The sequence below is a fragment of the Curcuma longa genome, chromosome 11, assembly GCF_044706935.1.
Source record: "Curcuma longa cultivar G26 ecotype Majalengka, Jawa Barat chromosome 11, ITB_CL_G26_1.1, whole genome shotgun sequence".
NCBI lineage: Eukaryota > Viridiplantae > Streptophyta > Magnoliopsida > Zingiberales > Zingiberaceae > Curcuma > Curcuma longa.
The window spans coordinates 25,107,786-25,132,302 of NC_133871.1; the positions used below are offsets into that span (position 1 = coordinate 25,107,786).

Here is a 24,517-nt window from a genome sequence, read left to right on the forward strand (position 1 = left end):
TGCTTATCTTACTATTAATATAATGGTATATTTAGGCCCGTTAACACAAAATAATATATTATGAAGGTTTTTTTCTTAGAAATACTTTTAGAAATTTATAAGAATCAAAATTTTTATCGTCTAAATGTTTTATCAATTGTTATTATCTTTATAATTTAGGCCAAATGTTCATCCACAATATTATTTTTTATTTTGAATTATTGTGAATAATTTAAAATGACAAAATTTTATAAAATATTATATTTATACTTGAAAAAAAAATAAAAAAAATATACAATTAAATTATATATACTAATAAATAAATTCATTTTTAAATTATTCAGATTAAACTTATTATTATCTAAATTTAATTGTTTATATTAATTTTTTATTAAACCAATATAAATACATTTTATCAAATTGAATATTAATTTTTTTTCATAAAAATCGGATTTATTTATGGCTCTATCAATGTAAATATGATAATGCTTTGACCTTCATCGTCCGTTCGATAATTAAATGAAAAAAGATAAATCAAATATCGAATAAATAACTCCTAAATGAGAGTATTATTTATCTCAATCGTGACACGAATCCTTATTAATGTAACTCTATATCAACTCGACTACTCTGTACATAGTTTATGTCTACGACTCTATCTTCAACATAAGATGGAATCTGTCACCTTAGCAGTTCTATACGATCAATTTTACGATCATCTATAAAAAAATAAATCGAGAAACTACAGTTAATCACTATAAGAAAGAGCATTGCTTCCCCTTCAACTATAAGAAAGAGCATTGCCTCCACTTCACAAATATATCCTATAGCTCTATCAATAGAATAGCAGATGCACATAACCACCCCATCTCAGCCGTTCATTCCAGCTAGTCACGGATGGGGACCCGTCGCATCGTAGCCACGCATCTCCACTTTTTGTTTTATTAGAAACAATTAATCGTCACAAAATTCATAGATGAGTCCGATCGAAATCGACGATCACGATCGGCGTCGTTACGAGTAGTAGTAACCGCTTTGCGTATTTCGATCGATCAAAAACTCGTTTTTTATTATTGAATCCGTATATTTTCAAGAGGAGAAGAAAAGCAAGGTCTGGTCCTCCTCTACATATCTCCCCTTGCTTTGCTCCTATTTGGAGGCGAGAATAGGGAATCATTATTGCAGTTGAAGGGAGGAAGAAAATTAAACCAAAAGGCATCTGTTCCAACAATTTCTTGTATTTGTTTGCTGTTGATTACTTGATTTTGGGTGGTTACGGAAAAAAAAAAAAAGTTCTTTTGGATTTTTGTGTGAACGTAGAAGTGACGGCGTCTTGTTTTGGGGCTAGAATTTTACAAATTTTAAGGCGTCAGTTATCGTCAAAATGATTTACATTTTTTTTTCTATTCTTGGAACGAAAATGGTGGAATCTGTTGTAGAAATCGCTCCGATCGAGAGAGCGTTGCTTACAATCTGAGTTTTTATTTATTTTTGTTTTGTTTTCAGGGTTAAAATCCTCGATCAAAATTCGATCTTTGCTCATTTGTTTCCTGATTACGTACATCTATCGTGATTCCTCCCCGTGTGCTTTGATCACCGGCGCCGTCGCCGTCGCCGCCGCCGCCGAGCCGTTCTCCATGGCGGGCTCCCCCGTAACCCTCGATTACTGGCGGAAGTTCTTGCGCAGCGCCGATGGCGATATCTTCGAGGTGATGGAGCAAGCCGTGGTCGTGGCGGCGACGGATTACCCCGACGAGTTCCGGAGCCGGAGGGCTCAGTTGGCGGAGAAGCTCTTCACCGTCCTGCTCCCCCGGTGTTTTGGTTGCGTAGGCGCCTCCGACGGGGAGGAAGGTGACGGCAGTGTCAAGAGGGATGACGGGGTGAAACATAGCAGCGACGACGACGGGCCCGAGGATCTGAACGGGATCGTGAGCAACTACAGCTACGACGAGGCAGAGGCACTCACGGAGGAGATCGAAGAGGCGAACGAGGTAGTTACTGAGGTTTCGAGGATAAAGCAGATCCTTGTCAATTACCAAGATGAGGTTTGTATCATTGTCTTTCTTCCTTCAGAAACTCCATTGCTTGGATGCCTTTGATACTGCACGTACATTGTTCGATACATTGCTTGCTAAGTTTTCAGAATAGTGATCATTGACAGTCTTTGCAAGATGAAGTTGTTTATCATTTTACTCGATTTGCTTTGCTCTTTTTTGCAGTCTGATAGTGTGTTGTTTGAATCGTTGAGGAGACTGCAGTTGATGGAACTCTCTGTTGAAGTGCTTATGGTGAGGAATAGAAATAGTTTTCATATATTTTCAATTGTTCCTTTGAGCAATGGATGTAATTCTTGATCAGAAAGCCATATGCTGCTTGAGCTTATGCTGAATTTATCTATTTTTGGCCTTAGGCAACTGCAATCGGAAGGGCAGTTAGTGGTGTGCGGAAACACAACTCGAAGCAAATTCGCCATCTTGCACGAACACTTATTGAGTAAGCATTGCTTTATGTATCAAATTTCTTTTGAGGTCGGAAAGAAATAGTCTCTCGAAGATGCACAGGGTTGTTTTATCTATGATTCATCACCTTGAAACTCATACACTGATACAACTAGCAAATAACCCTGAGGATTTCCTTTCTAGCCTTTACTTTCTTTTGCTGTTCTTGTGCTTGTTCATTTATGCTATTCTGATTTTATTTCATCCGATATCAATTTCTTGAGGTACTTGTCCTAATATACAGATTGGATTAATTACATCATTCATGCATGATGGGGTAATTCCTAACGGCTGCTGAATTTTTCTATCAACTTCATCGCCATCTTGTACATTAATATGCATTATCCATTCAGAGGCTTGTCTAACCATACTTCTGTTGTCGCAGGGGTTGGAAGGTCTTGGCTGATGAATGGGTAAGTGCTACAGCTGCCATTCCAGGTAAACAATCATTTACTTCTGAGTTTTGTTACTTTCTTTTGTTTATAATGTTTACCTTTATTAGTTACAAACAAATCATTTGCAGATAACTCTCCGGATTCCATAAATCTTCCTATGGAAGATGAGGAAGGTCTCCCTTTCCCTCCATTAGATGAAGGAGCTCTATTTGCTACCCAAACTGCTCCTATGCAGCTGTCTAAGGTATGACCATTCTATAAATATTTTTGATATAGTACTTGTTCAATCCATCATAATGCAGAAAATGAACTAACTGGTTTCTATTTCCTGTCCTGTTGCTCGGTTGGATATGAAGTTTTTTGATGAAATGGATGATGATGGAAGTGGGTAACTTTGCTTTTCTATGCCTTTTGTTTTATTACTCTCCCTCAATTTTTTTTCATACATCGGTGAGCGATCGACCTACTGTAAATACGACAGATTTTAGAAATAATAATGGTTCCAAAGAGAACAGGGAAAACAGAAGCATTCAAATCAATGATCCGAAGCAGAAACAACAGCCTCCAAACCGAGCAACCCTCCCCAAAGATAAGGGAGAGGCAAGGAGGCAAGCATCAGGGATTACAGCAGACTTAAAGGAAGATTCAAGCAGACAAGAACGGCGATGTTTATCAAATCCTGAAGATCAAGGACTGGTGAAGCAGAAAGTATTAGTTAAACAAGAAAAGCTTCGAGAAACATTTATTAGCCAGGCAAATCAGGAAGCTGCTGTGAGCAAGCAAAGAATGCCTGCTTCTGGGTTTGGCAAACCGTCAAAGCTAATCTCTGAGCAGAAAGCTGGCACTGAGGCGATACCTAAACGGATTCAAGACAATTCTGCACTTCGCAGGAAGTCCTCCGGAGCTATGCAAGATGTAAGTTTTGCCGATTTTTGATACATTCAGATAATCTAGTGCTGGGATCCCAAACTAGTAAAGCATCCTCCACTCTAGCAGAAAACCAAAAATTCAGAGGATGCCCTGATACGAGCAAAGCTAGAAGTCGCGAAGCGGAAGCTTCAGGAAGGGTACCAGCAAGCAGAAAATGGTCTGTTTCGATACTAACATTTATCATGCTAACAACGAACATTCATATATTGGAAACTGATGGCTGCTTGGCATTCATATATTGCAGTGAAAAAACAACGAACAATACAAGTGATGGAGCTGCATGATCTACCCAAAAAGGTTGTCAACAAGCCGCAATTTTCAAAATCCAAGAACAAGATCAAGGGCTGGGCAAATGGTCGCCGCTAGACATTGTTAACGATGGATTTGCACGACAACTTTCAGTCACGACTCTTATGTTTTCAGTCATGAGTCTTCCGTTTTCGTCGCAGAAAACAATCCGCGGATATCGACTCTGTCGGCTACTGGAGCTCAATTGCAGACACAAAAACAAATATTTCTTCTCTTTTGTTTATATCTTGTCATAATGGAGTCTCTGATACGATGAGGAGATCGACGAGTTTAGATGGCTTCGAATTATTGTTTATTTTGAGATTACAATATGTATAAAGGCATCAATGAGTTGCCAATCAGTTGATTATTTTGTTAACACAGCAAAAAAGGGGAGAAAAGGAGGGAAGGATCGCTTTATATTGTTTCAATTTCATATCTACTTCTTCCATTCAGAATCAATTTAGCTCTCTTTTTATAGAGTTTCAAGTTGGTTATTCTTATTTACGCTCTTCCAAAGTGCTTTTGAGAGTTTTATTAATATATTTTTTTAAATGTTGGGTTTATTAATTATTAAATGTTATTATCATCACGTTAGCGTTTTCTACACGTGATTTCTTGCCCAAACTTTTGGTCCAGTTATTTGCATCAGCAATGAGCACGAAGACGGATTTTGATCCCGAATATCTTATTAAATTATATATATATTATTTTTATATTATAGATATCAATTAGAGAAAAAATAAAAAATAAATTTAGTCTTTGTTTTTTTTTTTCTTTCTTTCTTTCATAGTCTTATTTTTATTAAATTATAATTTGAGTATTCATCCGATAGTCAAATGATACGAAAATATGAAAATTAAATACTCGATAGCGATCACAATGAATATAATATCTATCGAAAATGAATATAATAGATAAAGACGATGGAATCCATCCAAATCCAACCTCATCGATTTTTTTACGTGATGGCCAACTCTATTTTACTTTTCAAATTAAAATATCTAGATTTCGATTTGAAAGAACCGGCCACATATATTTTTATATTATTATTATTTAAATAATGCAATTAAAAATAAAAAAGCCGGCCCAAGTTTTCACCGCCTATATAAGTCGCTCCTCTTCCTTGCCAAAGCCACCTCCATTTGCACAAGCAGAAGAAGGGCATCGATGGCGATAGCGATCCATGAGGTTCCCCTGAGCTCCGGCTCCAAGGCCATGCCCCGCATCGCCATGGGAACTGCGGCCTTCCCTTGGCCGACGACCTTCGACACCACTCGAGACGCCATACTCCACGCCATCAAGATCGGCTACCGCCACTTCGACACCGCCTCGGTCTACTCTTCGGAGGAGCCGCTAGGCGAGGCCGTAGCGGAAGCGCTCCGATTAGGGTTCATCGCCTCCCGGGACGAGCTCTTCATCACCTCCAAGCTCTGGGTCCGGGACGCCCAGAGCCATCTCGTGCTTCCTGCCTTGCAAAAGTCACTCAGGTAATCGATTTATTTGTGAATTAGTACTGGTGCAAAAATCTATTCTTGCCGCTTATCGAATCGAGTTTTTGCATTATTTTCTGTTTGAGATAGTTTACAAACAACTGCCGAGATGCCTGTTTGCAAAGACTTTTCTCTTTTAACATAATCTGAAGTCGTTTGGATAGTAGAACCGAGGCTTATGAATCCAAAGCTCAATTCTCGTGTTTGGAGAAATAAATGGAGGAAGCATTTTCTCCATGTTATTTTACCAAATTATCCTAGCAATTGTTTTTCTGGAATGGTATGGTGATTTCAGAATTAGATATAAACAATCAAACTTTTGTGAGATTTTTTTTTAAAAAAAAAAAAACCCTTTTTTGACGGTTAGACTTTTAAAATCTTTCCATTTTCGACATAAAAGAGTTCAATGATACTGTAGACTTTTAAAACGAAAATTACCTCTTTGTAGAAGAAGGGCAATGAGCTAGGCTCAGGCCCGTTGGGCTTGACTACAGTTGGACTGCAGTAAGTCTGGCCCAGAGCTAATTGGGTCGTGATCATGACAAGAGTTAACTCGGGCACAAGACCAGGTGTAGCTACACCCCAGCCTATTGAGCTTGGGTTTCGGCCTGGCCTGTCCCAAGAGCTAATCGGGTTGTGATCATGCCGGTCAGTTAACTCGGGCACGAGACCGGGGTGTAGTTAGATCCCAGCCTATTGAGCCTGGGTTTCGGCATGGCCTGTTCCGCAGTGGCTGCGCAGGTGTTGCATGAACCAAGCCTTACCGGGTTAGGCCAACTTAATCTTGTGTAAAACATGACTCTTTATGTTCACACGCAAATCTTTGTATTTATAAGTACAAAACTAGCTTAGTGAATAGGGAACTCGCGACTTTTAGTTAATAATTGGATATAGACACGAAAGTAATCTAGCAAAGGAATGAATACAAAAACCAACTTTTGGCGACCAAAAAGTATAAGTTTTTCATACTGTTCTTGTGCTATCATTACCCTGAGAAAAAGAAACAGCAAGATTATAACCTACTCAAAAGTTAAATTTGATGTTCTGTTGGAGAAAAAAAAATCTGACCTTTAGTTCTTTATCAATCCAAAGAAAGAAATCACATAAGTTTGTGAATTAATAAAAGTGGTTTTTGTATTCAGAAATTGAATTCCTAAAAGGTTCTCTGCTATATGAGTCCTTATAATTGGACTTTATTTCAATTTGTTCATCACTTTTCAAAACAAGATTTTTGTATTATGCCATGCTACCCAAAGAATTCATTCCCTCTGCATTGTTTAAATCTTACTAGGAGCCTTCAATTGGAGTACCTTGACCTCTATCTCATTCACTTCCCCATTTGTGCCAAACCGGAAGGCCCTCCCTTATCCTTGTCAGAGGATGAACTAATGCCCATAGATATAAGCTCGGTATGGGCATCCATGGAGGAGTGCCAAAGGATGGGGCTCACCAAATCCATTGGAGTCAGCAACTTTTCCATCAAAAAGATTGAGAAACTGCTCTCTGCTGCAACAATTCCACCTGTGGCCAACCAGGTTTACAGACAAAACCTACAAATTTATGCTTTAGGATCACTTTACTATGTTAGATTCAATTATTTTTTAATAAATAATGCATAAGGTGGAGGTGAACCCTCTTTTCCAACAAAAGAAGCTGAGGGAGTTTTGCATAGCTAAAGGCATTCAACTCTGTGCTTACTCACCGTTGGGAGCGAGAGGAACAGCCTGGGGTCAAAATTGGGTTATGGAGTGTGAGATTCTGCAGCAAATAGCCAAAGCTAAAGGAAAAACTCTTGCTCAGGTAAATGAGACTAACGCTCATGACAGCCCCAATCATAGGTGACTATGAATTACTTTTTGAGCATTGCAATAACTGATCAAATATTTAAAGATTGATACCACTCATCTTAAAACTTGCGGGTATGACTCGATGTTTGTATGATAGATATGTTTGAGGTGGGTTTACGAGCAAGGAGATTGTGTGATAGTGAAAAGCTTCGATGAGAAAAGATTGATAGAGAATTTGGACATACTGGACTGGGAGTTGAATGAAGAAGAGAGGGAGACCATCAGCAGGATTCCTCAGCGCAGAGGAAGTCAAGCTATGCTCTTCATCTCAGAGAATGGACCCTATAAATCTCTTGAAGAGTTATGGGATGATGAAATATGATGAATATTTAGCTGAATGATTTGAATTTGCTTTTGATGTATGTAAGTTTACTGTATGATATAAATACCTCCACTGATAGCCCTTCTTCACTGTATAGGTCAAGGAGGTTTAAAATAAAATAACGATACGTGGATCATGCATAAGCTTATACAAATCTTATACTAATTCTATTGTTCATCCATTGTGGCAACCAAGGAGTAGGTGACCAGTTTAACTGTGTTTAATCGTCCTCGTTTGTCAGGTAGTTTCCAGTGCGGCGCTCGGCTGTACAGGAACTCCATCTTCCCCGCCGACGTGAAAGCCTCCGCCATCCCGTGGTTCGCGTTCTGAAGCACCAGCCAGTGGACGCTGATGGGGACGACGGCTTTCGGGATGTCTGAGAACCCATGTGCCGCTGCCACCGCTTCCCGCTTCTCCTCCACCAACGCGGCCGCGACGTTCGCCAACAGCCCAACGGTTAGGCCGACGTCGACGCGCTGGAAGAAGGTTAGCCTGGAATCGTGCCCCGCGAAGCGGCGGCCAAGGGGACGAAGGCGCGATCATAGACGGCGAGGATGAGGAGCACGGTGAGCGGGGAGAAGATGACAATGCTCGCCGGCGGGATGTGTAAGGGCGGCGTCAGGCGGCGGTCCAACGTGGCATCGTGCGAAGGTAGTTGTGGGCGGGCGACGTGGAGTTGAGGATGCCGACGGCCCAAATCGGCTGCATCCGGACGATGGCTTGTAGCTCCTCAACGCGGTGGACCGTCGGCAGCCTCCGTGGCAACGGCTCGCTGGAGTCCAGCGTGTCGCCGTCTCCCAAAACGGCCGCTCGATCGAAGAATCTTCATCGATTTTTTTCCCAATACGTTGTTGACCTTTCGACAATCAAAATCAAAATTTTAGAACCTTTTCAGCTGACTTTCTATAGCTGGTTGATTATTTATTTATATTAATTTAGATATTTAATTATTAGAACCGATTAATTTGGAAAGGGATCGATTTAATCTTATGAAAATTTTCTACCGGTCATCTAGATAAATCTAGAAGTTAATGGGTCGAAATTTGATTTGGTTTGTGGTTAATTAGCAATAAACAATTATCAATGTACATAATTGAAATGTTAATGAGATTTTCTTAAGGTGGAAAATGAATCGAATATTTGTGAATAAATTTGATGTTCAATTTGATTAAAAAATTATTTATATTTATTTAATACATATAAGATCAATTAAATGAATAAGCTTGAATAATTTATTATACTAAACGAATAATATTGAACACATATGTGTTCAGTTGGTTAACATTCATGAATAATATTCTTAAATCATATTTATAAATAAACTCTTATCAGCATGCTAATAAATAAAAAAACTTTCAAAATAAATAAATAACTTTGTATTATCAAAGTTAATAAGCAATCAACAAGTTTAAAATGTAAAAATTTTAAATAATCAAACAAGTTTGATTTAAGAGGTCAATAACATTTAAATGAACTAAGTTCAAATCAAACTCAAGTTTTTAAAAAAGAAATCAAACTAAGTTTGAATAATCATTTCAATAACTTAGCTTATTTTAGGCTCGACTTAGTTTGACTCAGTTACCTTATCAAATAAATTTGAATACCATAAAGCTTGGTTCAACTAGACTCATTTATGGTCCTAGATTTTCTATAGGATTTGCATGCCCTAATAAGAATTGGTTGATTCTACTTGGGTAGACCAAGACTCATTCAGTGCATGCAGGTAATACTTGTACAAGAGTCATAACGAGGTTAGTATAATTCGAGATCTTGGATTTCTCACTCTCTCCTACAGGCTACGTATGCACATTCAAAACTTTGCAATTGTGATTTGTTTTAAATCAGTCTTATGTCACCCAACTCTCAGTGTACAAATAATGTCTCATTCACAATGAAGTCAGGTCATCTTCCATCCACTACTTTTCTATTCACATTTTTCAATAATTACAATATAGAAAAAGGCATCAATAAATTACTTTGTTAACACCAAAAAAAAGAAGAATCTTTTTATTTTTTATTTTATTTTTAATAATCTAGATATATGAGTCTTGAACTGAATTAATCTTAAAGGCATACGATTTTTTCGTTGATTTATCTATCAAATAAATCTGGAAGTATAAATAGTTCTTCACTCAGCATTTAACGTCTCAAATTTTTTATCTCACTATAAAAAAATATCCTAGAGTGCATCGTAATTAAAATTTAAATTATTATTATGGCAAAAGATAATATTCTCATCTCGGTTGCTCCTCCAATATTATCTTAATCGATTTGGAACGGAGATAAATTAGGACTGTATTAGAAAGGATTGTATTAGAAAGTAAGATAACAAAAAGTATGTTGCTGTCCTTTTGAACATTAAAGTAATGTTTAAATCCAATGATTTTATAAAGAAAAGATAAAAGTTTCTAAAATAAAGAAATATTAATTTTAATTATCTAAGATCAAAATAATTAATTCGGAATGAGACAAAAGACCCATTGTTAGGGACGGCTCAATTTATATTTAAAGATTCCCTGAAACTATATCAGAAGAGACATTAAAATTAAAAATTAAATTGATCAATTGACTTTATTATTTTATTTGATATTAGGTATCAAACTTACGTTATTAATATGAGGTGTTCGATCGAGAGAAAAAAAAATTATTATCAATGAATTGATTAAGATGAAATAGATTTTCAGAAGAGGACAGAGTTCGAATCTCGGCTAAGATAATACCTGCCGTAATGCCGACTGTATGGGATCGCTCGAGTGTCAGATATATCACCTCCGCTTCCTCGCCAAACCCCTGGCCTAACCTCCATTTCCTCAAGGAGAAGAAGGGCATCGATGGCGATCGCGATCCATGAGGTTCCCCTGAGCTCCGGCTCCAAGGCCATGCCCCGCATCGCCATGGGCACCGCGGTCTTCCCTTTGCCGCCCTTCGACACCACTCGGGACGCCATGCTCCACGCCATCAAGATCGGCTACCGCCACTTCGACACCGCCTCGGTCTACTCTTCGGAGGAGCCGCTAGGCGAGGCCGTAGCGGAAGCGCTCCGACTAGGGTTCATCGCCTCCCGGGACGAACTCTTCATCACCTCCAAGCTCTGGGTCCGGGACGCCCAGAGCCACCTCGTGCTTCCGGCCTTGCAAAAGTCACTCAGGTAATCGATTTATTTGTGAATTAGTAATGGTGCAAAAATGTATTCTTTCCGCGTTTCGAATCGAATTTTTGCATTAGTTTCTGTTTGAGATAGTGTAGAAAGAACTGCCGAAATGCCTGTTTGCAAAGATTTTCCCCTTTTAACATAATCTGAAGTCGTTTGGATAGTAGAACCGAGTCTTATGAATCCGAAGCTCAATTCTCGTGTTTGGGGAAATAAATGGAGGAAGCATTTTCTCCATGTTATTTTACCAAATTAGCTAGCAATTGTTTTTCTGGAGTGGTATGGTGATTTCGGAGTTAGATGTAAACAATCAAACTTTTGTGAGATTTTTAAATCTTTTTTCCCCTTATTCTTTTGACTGTTTAGACTTTTAAAAAAAATTCATTTTCAACATAAAAGAGTTTAAGCACACTGTTGACCTTTAAAGCGAAAATTACCACTTCGTAGAAGAAGGGCAATGAGCCAGGCTCAAGCCCGTTGGGCTTGACTGCAATTGTGCTGCAGTAAGTCTGGCCCAGAGCTAATTGGGTTGTGATCATGCCGACCAGCTAACTTGGGCACAAGACCAGGTGTAGCTAGACCCCAGCCTGTTGAGCCGGGGTTTCGGCCCGGCTTGTCCCAAGAGCTAATCAGGTTGTGATCATGCCGACCGATTAAATCGGGCACAAGACCAGGTGTAGCTAGAACCAAAGCCTTGCTGGCCTATGCCAACTTAATTTTGAGTGAAACATGACTCTTTTTTGTTCATAAATAGAGACGAAAGTAATCTAGCAAAGGAATGAAAACAAAAAATCAACTTTTGGTGACCAAAAAGAAGTATCAAGTTTTTCATACTATTCTTGTGCTATCATTAAGCTGAGAAAAAGAAACAGCAAGATTATAGTCTACTCAAAAGTCAAATTTCATATTCTGCTGGAAAAAAAAAATCGAACCTTTAGTTCTTTATCATTCCAAAGAAAGAAATCACATGAGGTTGTGAATTAGTAAAAGTGATTTTTGTATTCAGAAATCGAATTCCTAAAAGGTTCTTTGTTATATGAGTCCTTATAATTAGACTTTATTTCAATTTGTTCATCACTTTTCAAATAAGATTTTGTATTATGCCATGTTATCCAAAGAAGGTTCATTCCCTCTGCATTGTTTAAATCTTACTAGGAGCCTTCAGTTGGAGTACCTTGACCTCTATCTCATTCACTTCCCCATTTGTGTCAAACCCGAAGGCCCTCTCTTCCCATTTTCAGAGGGTGAGCTAATGCCCTTAGATATAAGCTCAGTATGGGCAGTCATGGAGGAGTGCCAAAGAATGGGGCTCGCCAAATCCATCGGAGTCAGCAACTTCACCATCAAAAAGATTGAGAAACTGCTTTTTACTGCAACAATTCCACCTGTAGCCAATCAGGTTTACATACAAAACCTATAAATTTATGCTTTAGACTCACCTTACTTTGTTAGATTCAATTAATTTTTTAATAAATAATGCATAAGGTGGAGGTGTACCCTCTTTGGCAACAAAAGAAGTTGAGAGAGTTTTGCATAGCCAAAGGCATTCAGCTCTGTGCTTACTCACCGTTGGGAGCGAGAGGAGCAGCCTGGGGTCAAGATTGGGTTATGGAGTGTGAGATTCTGCAGCAAATAGCCAAAGCTAAAGGAAAGACTCTTCCTGAGATAAATGAGACTAACGCTCATCACAGCCCCAATCATAGGTGACTATGAATTACTATATTAGCATTGCAATAACTGATCAAATATTTAAAGATTGATACCACTCATCTTAAAACTTGCGGGTATGACTCAATGTTTGTATGATAGATATGTTTGAGGTGGGTTTACGAGCAAGGAGACTGTGTGATAGTGAAAAGCTTCAATGAGAAAAGATTGATGGAGAATTTGGACATACTGGACTGGGAGTTGACTGAAGAAGAGAGGGAGACCATCAGTAGGATTCCTCAGCGCAGAGGAAGTCAAGCTATGCTCTTTATCTCAGAGAATGGACCCTATAAATCTCTTGAAGAGTTATAGGATGATGAAATGTGATGAATATTTAGCTAAATGATGCATGTAAGTTTACTGTATGATATCAATACCTCCACTGTTCTAGTAAAGGGGAAGGAGGTTTAAAATAATGATATGTGGATCATATGCTTTTACGAATCTTGTACTAATACTATTGTTCCTCCATTATAGCATCAAAATTAAAATTTTAAAGTCAATTTATTAGTATATATAAATTATACTTTAGATTTACTTGGATCAAGAGGAATATTATTTACTTTTAAAATTAGTTAGACCAAATTTAAATTATATATATATAGAGAGAGAGAGAGAGAGAGGAATGCTATGTTGCGCGATAAGAAATTCGCGACCTGTGCGCGACATTCGCGATCCACCACCGTTGCCGCCGCCCTCGCCGTGTAGTCCGGCCATCGTCGACCTCTCCCTCGGGCATGATCGACGCGCAGCTCGTCGGCGCTCTGTCTGACGTCGGATTCCGACCGGATAGTAGTCGAAATCCGACGAATTTCGATCGGAAACAGAGTCGGCAATGGTCGCGCCACTGTCGACCACGACTGGCCCTGTTTCCGGCTAAATTCGTCGGATTCCGATCACTTCGTCGGATGGAGCATCGGCAAGATGCGCATCAATCGCGTCCAAGTTGACGGCTGACGGTAGTCGGACGGGGCGGCAGTAGCGGAGATGGGTTAGGGCGTCGCGCATGGATGTGTCGCACAGGATAGCATTCTCGTGTGTGTGTGTGTGTATATATATATATATATATATATATATATATATACGAGATTGATCTGCTGGGCGACAGTTTGGTGGGCGACAGGGCTTAATCGATCAGACGATCGATTAAGCCCCCATATATTCGATCGGCCACTGCCAACCGCGATTTCGACCGAATCGCGATCGGTTTTCGGCCAAATCTCGGCCGGAGATCAGCCGAGGAAGGACCGCCGACCGTCGGCGGTCCTTCCTCGGTCGGTCTCCAGCCAAGATTTGGCCTGAAACTGACCGCGATTCGATCGAAATCGCGACTAACAGTGGCTTAATCGATCAGCTGATCGATTAAGCCTCCATTAAATGGTGGCTCTGATCGATTAAGCCTCCATTAAATGGAGGCTTAATCGATTAGCTGATCGATTAAGCCACTATCAGCCACGATTTCGATCGAATCATGGTCGATTTCTGGTCAAATCTCGGCCAGTCTCCGGTTGTAATTTGGCCGGAAATCGACCGCGATTCGGTCGGAATCGCGACTGACAGTGGCCGCACGCGATTCCGGCCAAATTGTGTCGGATTCCGACCACAATCCGGCCAGAAACCGGCATCGGTAGACGCGCCGATGAGTGGCGTGTCGATCGGGCCTGGTCCGACGGTCGACGGTGGTCGGACAGCGGCGCGATGGCGGCCAAAAGCGGCGGAGGTCAGAGAAGAAATACTGTGCAGTGGACGGTCGAATTTCGCGTGATCGGCATGAATAGACGGTGGATCTGCGACGTCCACGGCTGCCCACGAAATAGGCGCCTAGCAGATCAATAGTGATAAAAATGATGAACATAGAATAAAAAAATAATTAACATCATTAGTACTTTCACCTAGAATATTCTAAAGTCGGCAGTGAAATCACGGATGGCAATAGATTGGACGTCCTCCGTGGAAGATTCTTTTGGTCGACAGCAATCACGTGGCGTTAGCGATTTATACACGTGATTGCTGCGTGCTTTCGACGTCAAAAGTTGCATCTGCAATGAGCAAATATGGATTAAAGTAGATTTAATAATTTATTTTCCAAAAAAATATTTTTTAAAAAATCTAGATTTCGATTTGAGGGAGTGTACGGATATATATATGCATTCACACCGGATGCTCACATTTTTTGTAAAATTGTTAAATATTAGAAAATATAATAATATTTAAATAAAGCATATTTTAAAAAAAAAATTGAGTGGCCGCCGCAAGTTAAGTTCATCGCACGGCAAGCGGCTTCACTGGCTCCTCTTCGTCGCCAAATCCTATTCTGCTCTCGCCTCCATTTCCACAAAGAAGAAGGGGATCGATGGCTACCGCGATCCAGGAGGTGGCCCTGAGCTCCGGATCCAAGGCCATGCCCCGCATTGCCATGGGCACTGCCTCCTTCCCGTTGGCGCCCTTCGACACCACTCGGGACGCCATACTCCGCGCCATCAAGATCGGCTACCGCCACTTCGACACCGCCTCGCTCTACTCGTCGGAGGAGCCGCTAGGCGAGGCCGTAGCAGAAGCGCTTCGAATGGGGTTAATCGCCTCCCGGGACGAGCTCTTCATCACCTCAAAGCTCTGGGTCCAGGACGCCCAGAGCCATCTCGTGCTTCCTGCCTTGCAAAAGTCACTTAGGTAATTGATCTATTTGTGAATCAGCTGGTATAAAATATCTATTATTGCCGTTTCTCGAATCGAGTTTTTGCATTATTTTATGTTTGAGACAGTTTACAAAGATCTGCCGAAATGCATGTTTGCAAAAAAATTTAACATGATCTAAAGTTGCTTGGATAGTAGAACCGAATCATGAATCCGAAACTTGATTCTTGTATTTGGGGAAAGAAAGGAGGAAGCATTTTCTCCATGTTATTTTACCAAATTATGCTAGCAATTGTGTCTGGAGTGGTATGATGATTCCAGAGTTAGATATAAACAATCAAATTTTTGTGAGCTTTTAAAACATTTTGTTTTCCTTCTTCTTTTGACTGTTAGAGTTCTAATTTAGTTTTCATTCAACATAAAAGGATTCATGCTAGAAAAAATAAAGTGGACTTTCATATATCAATCTAATTCTACACTATCACTAACCATTTTGTTGGCCATAAAAGTGAGGTTTATTAAGTTATTGGACTTTTGAATATTTGATTTAGTACGGTATGTGTTTTATTTTTATGGTGGACCAAATAATATAAAACACTATAGTATAAATAAATTGAGGTCTTCAGTCTAAACATAATAATGTTAAGTTTTCATTCATAATAATTAGATATAGACATGAGAGTAATCTAGCAAAGGAGTGAATGAAATACAAAAACAACTTTTGGTGACCAAAAAATATCATGTTTTTTAATGGTTAGGATACTATTTCTTGTGCTATATTACTGCCCCGAGAAAAAAAAAATCAGCAAGAAAATCAAAAGCTTTAACTGGCATTTTTGTGTATTTAGAATACAAAACTAGTCAGGTATTATGACCTAGTGGAGTTCAGTAGGCTCACTTCTAGTTAGATTGTCAAATTTCATGATCTGCTGAAGAAAAAATATCTGACCTTTAGTTCTTATCATTCCAAAGAAAGAAATCACATGAGATTGTAATTAGTAAAAGTGGTTTTTGTATTCAGAAATTCAATTCCTAATAGGTCCTTTGTTGTGTGAGTCCTTATAATTAGACCGTGTTTCAATTTGTTCATCACTTTTCAAATAAGATATTGTATTGGGCCATGCTACCCAAAGAAGGTTCATTCCCTCTACATTGTTTAAATCTTACTAGGAGCCTTCAGTTGGAGTACCTTGACCTCTATCTCATTCACTACCCCATTTGTGCCAAACCGGGAGGCCTTCCCTCAGCAATTGAAAACTTTACATCAATGTCAAAGGATGAACTAATGCCCATAGATGTGAGCTCAGTATGGGCAGCCATGGAGGAGTGCCAAACGATGGGGCTTACCAAATCCATTGGAGTCAGCAACTTTTCCATTAAAAAGATTGAGAAACTGCTCTCTACTGCAACAATTCCTCCTGTAGCCAACCAGGTTTGCATACAAAACCTACAAATTTATGCTTTATAACCTCGGACTCGCCAAATAATGTTTGATTTAATTATTCTTTAATAAAAATATGCTTAAGGTGGAGGTGAACCCTCTTTGCCAACAAAAGAAGCTAAGGGAGTTTTGCATGGCTAAAGGCATTCAATTGTGTGCTTACTCACCGTTGGGAGCCAGAGGAACAGCCTGGGGTCAAAATTGGGTCATGGAGTGTGAGATTCTGCAACAAATAGCCAAAGCTAAAGGAAAGACTCTTCCTCAGGTAAATAAAACCACCTCATCATAATAAAGTTGATTGGAACAATAGCAAGCAATCCATAAACTTTTGTTCATGACATCCCAATTATAAGTGATATGAAAAGTTTATAAGCATTGCAATAACAGATTCAATATTTAAAGATTGAAACCACCTATCTTACAACTTGTGGTATAATGCCATTTTTTATTAATTAGGAATGACTCGATGTTTGTTTGATAGTTATGTTTGTTTGATAGATATGTCTGAGGTGGGTTTACGAGCAAGGAGACTGTGTGATAGTGAAAAGCTACAGTGAGAAAAGATTGATGGAAAATTTGGACATTCTGGACTGGGAGTTGAATGAAGAAGAGAGGGAGACCATCAGCAGGATTCCTCAACGCAGAGGAAATCAAGCTCTGTTCTTCATCTCAGAGAATGGACCCTATAAATCTCTTGAAGAGTTTTGGGACGATGAAATATGATGAAGGTTTAGCTAAATGATTTGAATTTGTTTTTGATGCAACTTTCTCGTATGATATCAAAACCTGCTCTGATAGCTTCCCTAAATTGAATAAAGGTGCCACGGTTGCATTTTAGTAGATACCGCAAGTTCTGTTTTACTATCTATAATGGTTTGTTGTTACTTCCGGATGATCGGCAGCATCCGGATGTAGCCGTCGCCCAAAATGGCAGCTCGATCAAAGAATCTTCATGGGAAAAAGAAATCAAAATTTTGTTGACCTCTCAACAATCATAATCAAGTTTTTAGAAAATTTCCAGCTTATTTACTTTAGCTGGTTGAGATCGGAATAGAAAAAACCTGCTACACGGCCAAATTGCAATTTTCCAACTTAGTTGCTTTTAAGGTAAAGACGAGAGGGGTACCATCACCAAAAACTGTTACACAACCCAATTGCATCAGACGATAGAAAAAAGTACAAGGTTCAAAAGTTCTAAATCTCCAAACAAAAACAGTGACCATTTTAACAATCATGTTGTCACAAATCTTGCAGTAACTTTGTAGATTTCAGCATAAGAACAAACACATTCAAGGGGATACAATGACCGATTTGTTGCGAGCCAAAGAATCATCCTTTTGAAGCGAAACGTAGTTTACAGGAGCAACTGTGTTGTTTCCTTTTCCACTTTTCTTCTCCTTGCCAGATGATGAGATACCATGGCGTCCATATGGAGTAGAGACACGGCGGCTGCCTGGAATGGGAGTTCCGCAAGCCATGTTGGTGATGGAACTCTGGCCTAATGGTCTCTTGGCTGAAAGTTGCCGCATTGGACTTGGCTTACTCCCGAATAGAGCTTCTTGCTCCGTAGCTAATTGCTCCTGCAACTTCTTTTGTTCCTGTAAAGGAGTCGACATTGATCATCAATGTAAAATATAGATATCTAAGTTATAGCATAAGTATGATTTTAGTAGGAAAAGAAGGCGTCGTTATCTGATTCTTCTCCTAGTAAAAAATTCAGTCATAAGTAACTGAAGCACAGTAATTTGGTTTTAGAAAACACAGAGAGATCAAGGTAGAATAATGATAATGCAAAGGAACAAACTCGAGATCGTCGTTTCTCCTCTTCCCGTTGTTGCCTCAATCTGGTATACTCTTCCAAGCTATCCATCAAGCACGTCTGAAGTTCAGAGAAAGTAAAAAGTCTGAATAAAACTTAAACTTTATATGTCAGAATGTAGTAATTTTGTTGGGAACAAGAATATTTCACCTTGTCATACATAAATGGAATTCCATTTTCTCGCTCCCAGGCTTTTATTTTTGTAGTCAAATTTTCTACCAGAGCTATAGAAATATACTAACAATTGTCAGACTCTAATAAACATCAAGGCTAAAGATGAAAGGGCATCACTATAAGAAGTTACTCCAATATAATAGAGAGTTTTGTTTAAACAAAAAAGATAAAATTGCTGTGAGTGCATCAACTCAAGTGGAAGCAATTAGTTCAATAGTTTTATTTTTTTTTTTGTAGATTATGCAGTCTCATCTCGAATATTATTGCAAACTAACTAGCTTGATGACAATAAAACCGGTAGAGAATGATCCCATTTGCCTTGTAAGGGAACCTAGAGACATCACATACATAATGTCACCTAAAGAAGAGCTAAAGGTAAAAAAGTAAACTAAAATTATGTCGATGATAAAGATCATTGGAGATGGCTATTTTTGAACTTGAGAAAGATGTAGGAGCCTTTGAGGAGAATATATCAAGAAACACCAAGACAGAAAACTTAGAAGTTTGGAGCACTTATATTCCAACGAACATAGAAGGTAAGGCAAAGATTGAAGATGCACATCCTGAAATATAACAATTCACCCATCTAAAATCTAACTGAACTTTTATCGATGAATCATGACTGTGTTCATAACTATGTCCTATTTAATAAGCAAGGCACCTTCTGAAGCTATGACAACTACTAAGAACTATCCATTGGAAACTAGCCACCTCACTCCATCCAACACTAAATATCAGAGTGTATATTCAAAAAGAAAAGAAATATACCAGGTATTTTGTTCACCAGTATCCGAGCTTTTTCTGCACGTTTAAGATTCTTATGAACTCCTCGCCCAGCAGAATATCGATTTTCATCCTGTTTAATGTGTCAAAAGTAATTAACATAAGAAGCTACCAGTAAATCAACATCTTATGTAACTGACCAAGGGCAACAAGGACAAATGGTACAAGAAAATTTTAGTAAAAAAAGACAAGGTAGCTCATTGAAGCAATCAAGTGAAGATACACCAAACAACTAAACGATCTAATCTTACCTTCTCATAATCATCAAGCCAAATTTCCTCATCTGATGCATATTTCCATTTATCAACCTTTTCCAAAATGTCTTTTCTACTTAGAGCTTGCTCTTTAGCCTTAGCAATCTGATTATCCATGCTTGAGAGCAGTTCAGATAGATCTACCTTCCCTACAAATCAAACACAGTAAAAAAACAACAAATATGCATTTGCTTTATTTGACAACCCATGCTAGAGAACAAGATCAAAAATTGACCTCAAGTACTGAATTCAATAAAAATATATATATATTTAACTCTCTGAATAGTGTTCAGTATAAAGCATAAGGCAGAGTCATATATCAGTGGCTTTGTAGCATGTACAGAGACACAAAATGATTAATTCAGTAAACTCAATATACTGAAGCTTCAGAAGCACTTGATCACACTGAGTTGAGAGAGAACCAGAATCAATGTGGTCGACAAGCATTCTTCTAGCTCCTTCAATATCAACATCCATGTGAACACTTTTGTAAATTTCATCGAGTTCAGTTTGCTTCTTTAGAACAATTTCTTTCATCTTGCCAGCTTTTAACACGTTCAATCTTTCAACTTCAAGCTCAACCTAGTTTTGGAAAATTGAAAAAGGAACAATGATGTAATCTTCAATGTCATGCAAATCTTTGTCGATCTTAAATTAGCAATGGTGCATTTACTTGGATGGAAATTACAGAGAAAAGAAAGGAACAGAAATTAATTTAACAATTTCTCTTGTTTATTTGGAAAGAAAGTAAGAGGACAAAAAAATTTAATCATGTCCAGTTCATTCACTTACTTCCACCCAAATTGGACAAAAATATATGTCACAGAAGTTTGAGTCTCTAATAAAAAAATAATTTACCTTCTTCTTATTGCTGCCGTTCAAGTAAATAGGACAGGTGGAAGTGAATGAAAAAAGATAATGTAATTCCTTTCTTTTCTTTCTCTCATTTAAACTACTTCCTTTTGATCCTAAGTAAACATAGCAATGGTGATACATAGAAAATGGAAAAATAACAAGGGATGCACCTTCTCAATTATATCAAGCGCAAGGCACCCCTGTGCCTGTACTGAATCAACAGAAGAAGATATCAAGCAGGTTATGTGGTCAAATTTTTCTCGCTCATTCATAGGTGTGTCCATGAGATTCCACAACTCTACAAGAGTACTCCCCAAATCTTGAAGCTACAAAGAAAAACCAATCATTCAGTATTATCAAATTTCTCAAAAGACGAACAAATTGAAAAATCCAATAAGTGCATTCTGAGTATACGCTCATTATAATTTCATTAAAATTTGATGTGCATATAAAAATTTTATCTAGCGATAGAGTAGTAGAGGATCTGATTTAGACTTTCATACCAAAAAGAGTTTATCCAACAGGTATCAAATTAAGAATGACATCATCTAAATTAAGTACATGAACTCATTTTTTGTTGAGAAAAAGAAAATAATAGCATATATGAAATTTATTGCATTGGCAGTAGATACCTCTTCTAAGAACCAGCTACAAAGAAAAACCAATCATTCAGTATTATCAAATTTCTCAAAAGACGAACAAATTGAAAAATCCAATAAGTGCATTCTGAGTATACGCTCATTATAATTTCATTAAAATTTGATGTGCATATAAAAATTTTATCCAGCGATAGAGTATCTGATTAAGAATGGCATCATCTAAATTAAGTACCTCAACTCATTTTTTGTCGAGAAAAAGAAAATAATAGCATATATGAAATTTATTGCATTGGCAGTAGATACCTCATCTAAGAACCAGCTACAGATACATGACGAAATTATTGCCAGATATGAAAGAGACAGCATGGATAAGAATTTTATGCTTAACCACAATCTAGTGCACACTTAGTATTTTTCTCAATTTACTGAATGAATAATTCCTAGTGGAATAAGACTTAGTTTTTGTTGTTGTTGTACCGAATGAACAATTCCTGTTTGTCTAGCATGGTGCCTATTATATTTATTGTTATTGACAAGTTACCTCATGTAAGAATGGCAGCTGCCAATGTATGATAAAATTATTGTCGGAAGAGAAAGAGACAGCGTGGGAAACAACACCTTTTGCAGTGTGTGTATCTTTTCCTGTTAATTGCTTGTGAAATATATTGCCATCAGAAGGTTACCTAATCTTAAGTATGGAAGCTACCAAAATATGATGTATTGACTTCCATAAGAAGAGAAAGAGATGTACAGCACAAAAAAATATGTGCTTAACCACACCTTTTGCAACCTTTGCTTTTTTTCTTGATTTAATGAATGGACAATTCCTGCTAGTCTGGCAAGGGTGTCATTGCTTATGCTTTTTGTTTGACTGACTGCAGAATCACCAAAACTTGGATGGACTTCACATATCATCTTATTGAAGTCAATAGACAACACAAGTGATAAATCATGTATTTGTTTGATGTAGATATTAACCTTCTGCAAACGCACATTCTGCAAGTTCAAAAAAAAAAGTAAGCTATTTTCTTCTACATACCTAAAGCTAGGCCTTGATAGAAATAATAACCTTATCTTTCTGAAGCTCAAGAAGTTGGGACTTCAGATCTCCCAATCTTTTAATTGTTAAGTCTCGTTCATCTACCTGAGCAAAAAGAGAACTTCCGTGATGTATGTTACCAGATATTTCGGAGCAAATCGTTATGATTTCTGACTGAACATCTTGGAATTCAGTGATTCTTTCTTGTTTCTTGTGCCTTAAATCCTCCAACAATGGTTTTATCCTCGCCAACTGCTCCTTCAGTGAGCCTGTTGCTTTTTCTATCTATAAGAGTAAAACATAGAGATCAAAATTCATAAAAGAATTAATAGGAACACAACGAGGAAGACAAACAGTAATTTTACTACCGACCCGCAGAAATGATTCTCGTTCTCCAAGTGTGGATATAAGACTAGATATTTCAGCTTCACCCTCCGCCAGCATCTGATGTAGCTCTGCCTTGTGTTTTCTGGTTCGGTCTACTTTTTTCCTGTACAGATCAAGACATTCTTGTTCAAGCTGCAGTATTTCCCTGTCTCTTTCAATGTCTTTCTCCCCTATTTCGTCCCATAAATCCTGGTTCAATTAAATTATTACTTTTACTACACAAAAGTAAAGCACAACGCATTATACGGAGCTGTCATTGCTAGAAGCAAAACTAGTAGAAACAGAAGTAGTACTGTCATAACAAAGGTTAATTGCACTGCATTATATGACTTATGGTACAAGTCGTCAACTCTCTTTGATAATTTTACATAGTTATAAAAAGTAGTCTAACACAATGGTAGGGTATCAGCAAATTCTTACTAGAATGTGCAGCCACACTAAATTGTAAACCGAGTAGCATAAGCATATTTTCCTCACCCATCAAACAACAAACAGGTGACAATCTAAATTATACAAGAAAAGCTACCACGGGTAGGGAATAAACGATTTTTTATGAGAGCGCTGTATAATATCCACTACAAATGCCAGAAACAACAAATTTATGAGTAGTAAGAGATAGACTAGCGCATTCTGTGCTACATTAAAAAAAAATCACATATTTGAATCAACATCAAGCTCAGATTTTGAACGGTACAGTCAAAAGATAACGCTCAAATACACCTTGTGAAGTAATCGATTAAGCCAGAAACAGCAGAAACCTATCTCAAGGAGACCATATAAAATTACGTAAGTAGCCCTATGCCAGCCGTTTATAGAAGTCACGTCTGCAAAGTGTAAATATTAAATCAAATTCCCAACGACACAGAAGATTACATGTAGTGGAGCCATCAATCTCCTCGACTATAAATATCAAGAAACCCTAGAACCGCCAAATGAGGAGAACAGACCGGAATCCCCAAAAAAGGGCAATTCTTTGGAAATACGAAAGGGAGAAACTACAAAAACTATGAATTCTTCGTCGATCATCGAGACTATCACATGAGACACCAAGAAAGCATCGGCGCGAACAGGAGCAGCGACGATAAACCAAAAAAGAAACCAAGTGAAGGGGAAAAGCAGGAAGAACAGGTCCGAGGAAAAAGAGAACGGACCTGTAGCTCTTGAAGCAGAGAGCCACAAGAGGTGGCATCGGTGCGAGACGGCGACGGTGACGAGAGACGAGGCATCTCCACTCGCAGAGAGAGAGAGAGAGAGAGAGAGATTTGGAACACTTGGAAAGACGAAGAAGGCGATAAATTTTGAACAGATCAGAGCGCCAAAACCGAAGGCGATTTGGGGGAATTAACTCGAGATCCTTCGCTACGCCGCCGCCCTCGCTGTCGCCATGTTGCCAAACGGGATTGGACGAAGCAAGACGACTTAGGTGCTTCCTTCGATCCAGGATACACGGTTTCTATCTCCGTGACAAATATTGGGTCCCGCGGTTCGATCTTTTGCGGAGCGATAACTGGAGCAGCATGGTGTTTTATGCGTCTAAGCAGACAGGGTATCTGGAAGGACAGTGAAAATGAACGGCTGTAATGGATGCTTATTTCTTCGGGAGAGAAATCGGGAATCAGTGGAATTACGGTTGCGAATCGCGATGGATTCTTCGGTTGAAAATTTTCAAAATATTAGCCTTTTTTGTCCTGTGGCTTTCTTCAGATCTCAGTTTATTTCATTTAGTTTGTACAATTTACCATCACGCGCCACACCCTTTTTTAAATATAAATTTTATTATCACATTTATTTCAATGGATGACTTCAATTCCAAATATATACGTGCACGTGTTATGCTGCACATACCTTAAAATTTAAAATTTTAAATAAAAAATTAAAAATATTTTATATTAATGCTCAGGAGGTGTACAGCAAAAGGTGTG

The 24,517-nt window shown here is 38.4% G+C and overlaps 4 protein-coding genes across 5 annotated transcripts; 3 read left to right on the forward strand and 1 right to left on the reverse strand.

Moving 5' to 3' along the window:
• Positions 1 to 1,126: 1,126 nt before the first annotated feature.
• Positions 1,127 to 4,521, forward strand: LOC141837967 (putative mediator of RNA polymerase II transcription subunit 26b). Its single transcript, XM_074725342.1, has 9 exons — positions 1,127 to 2,024; positions 2,199 to 2,267; positions 2,390 to 2,472; positions 2,863 to 2,915; positions 3,001 to 3,116; positions 3,229 to 3,256; positions 3,354 to 3,787; positions 3,869 to 3,959; positions 4,047 to 4,521. Exons 1-9 carry the CDS (start codon positions 1,617 to 1,619, stop codon positions 4,166 to 4,168), a joined length of 1,404 nt encoding a protein of 467 aa, XP_074581443.1. The 5' UTR covers positions 1,127 to 1,616; the 3' UTR covers positions 4,169 to 4,521.
• A 703-nt stretch (positions 4,522 to 5,224) lies between these two features.
• On the forward strand, positions 5,225 to 7,957 carry LOC141837968 (7-acetyl-epi-neemfruitin B aldo-keto reductase-like). Its single transcript, XM_074725343.1, has 4 exons — positions 5,225 to 5,580; positions 6,875 to 7,118; positions 7,204 to 7,383; positions 7,528 to 7,957. The coding sequence occupies exons 1-4, from the start codon at positions 5,261 to 5,263 to the stop codon at positions 7,750 to 7,752; spliced, it is 969 nt and encodes a 322-aa protein (XP_074581444.1). The 5' UTR covers positions 5,225 to 5,260; the 3' UTR covers positions 7,753 to 7,957.
• A 2,524-nt stretch (positions 7,958 to 10,481) lies between these two features.
• Positions 10,482 to 17,527, forward strand: LOC141839539 (deoxymugineic acid synthase 1-like). 2 transcript variants are annotated; one of them, XM_074727314.1, is made up of 4 exons: positions 10,482 to 10,900; positions 16,415 to 16,676; positions 16,771 to 16,950; positions 17,184 to 17,527. In XM_074727314.1, exons 1-4 carry the CDS (start codon positions 10,584 to 10,586, stop codon positions 17,406 to 17,408), a joined length of 984 nt encoding a protein of 327 aa, XP_074583415.1. In that variant the 5' UTR covers positions 10,482 to 10,583; the 3' UTR covers positions 17,409 to 17,527. The 2 variants fall into 2 exon arrangements, with proteins under 2 accessions (XP_074583415.1, XP_074583413.1); XM_074727312.1 differs by lacking the exon at positions 10,482 to 10,900 and adding an exon at positions 14,916 to 15,280.
• Positions 17,528 to 17,882: 355 nt separating this feature from the next.
• LOC141837422 (65-kDa microtubule-associated protein 5) lies at positions 17,883 to 23,821 on the reverse strand. The gene is made up of 11 exons (XM_074724828.1): positions 23,747 to 23,821; positions 22,581 to 22,784; positions 22,239 to 22,493; positions 21,950 to 22,165; positions 20,741 to 20,896; positions 20,138 to 20,297; positions 19,713 to 19,864; positions 19,447 to 19,534; positions 18,655 to 18,728; positions 18,490 to 18,564; positions 17,883 to 18,283 (listed from the first exon to the last, which is right to left on the reverse strand). The coding sequence occupies exons 1-11, from the start codon at positions 23,819 to 23,821 to the stop codon at positions 17,975 to 17,977; spliced, it is 1,764 nt and encodes a 587-aa protein (XP_074580929.1). The 3' UTR covers positions 17,883 to 17,974.
• Between the last annotated feature and the right edge of the window lie 696 nt (positions 23,822 to 24,517).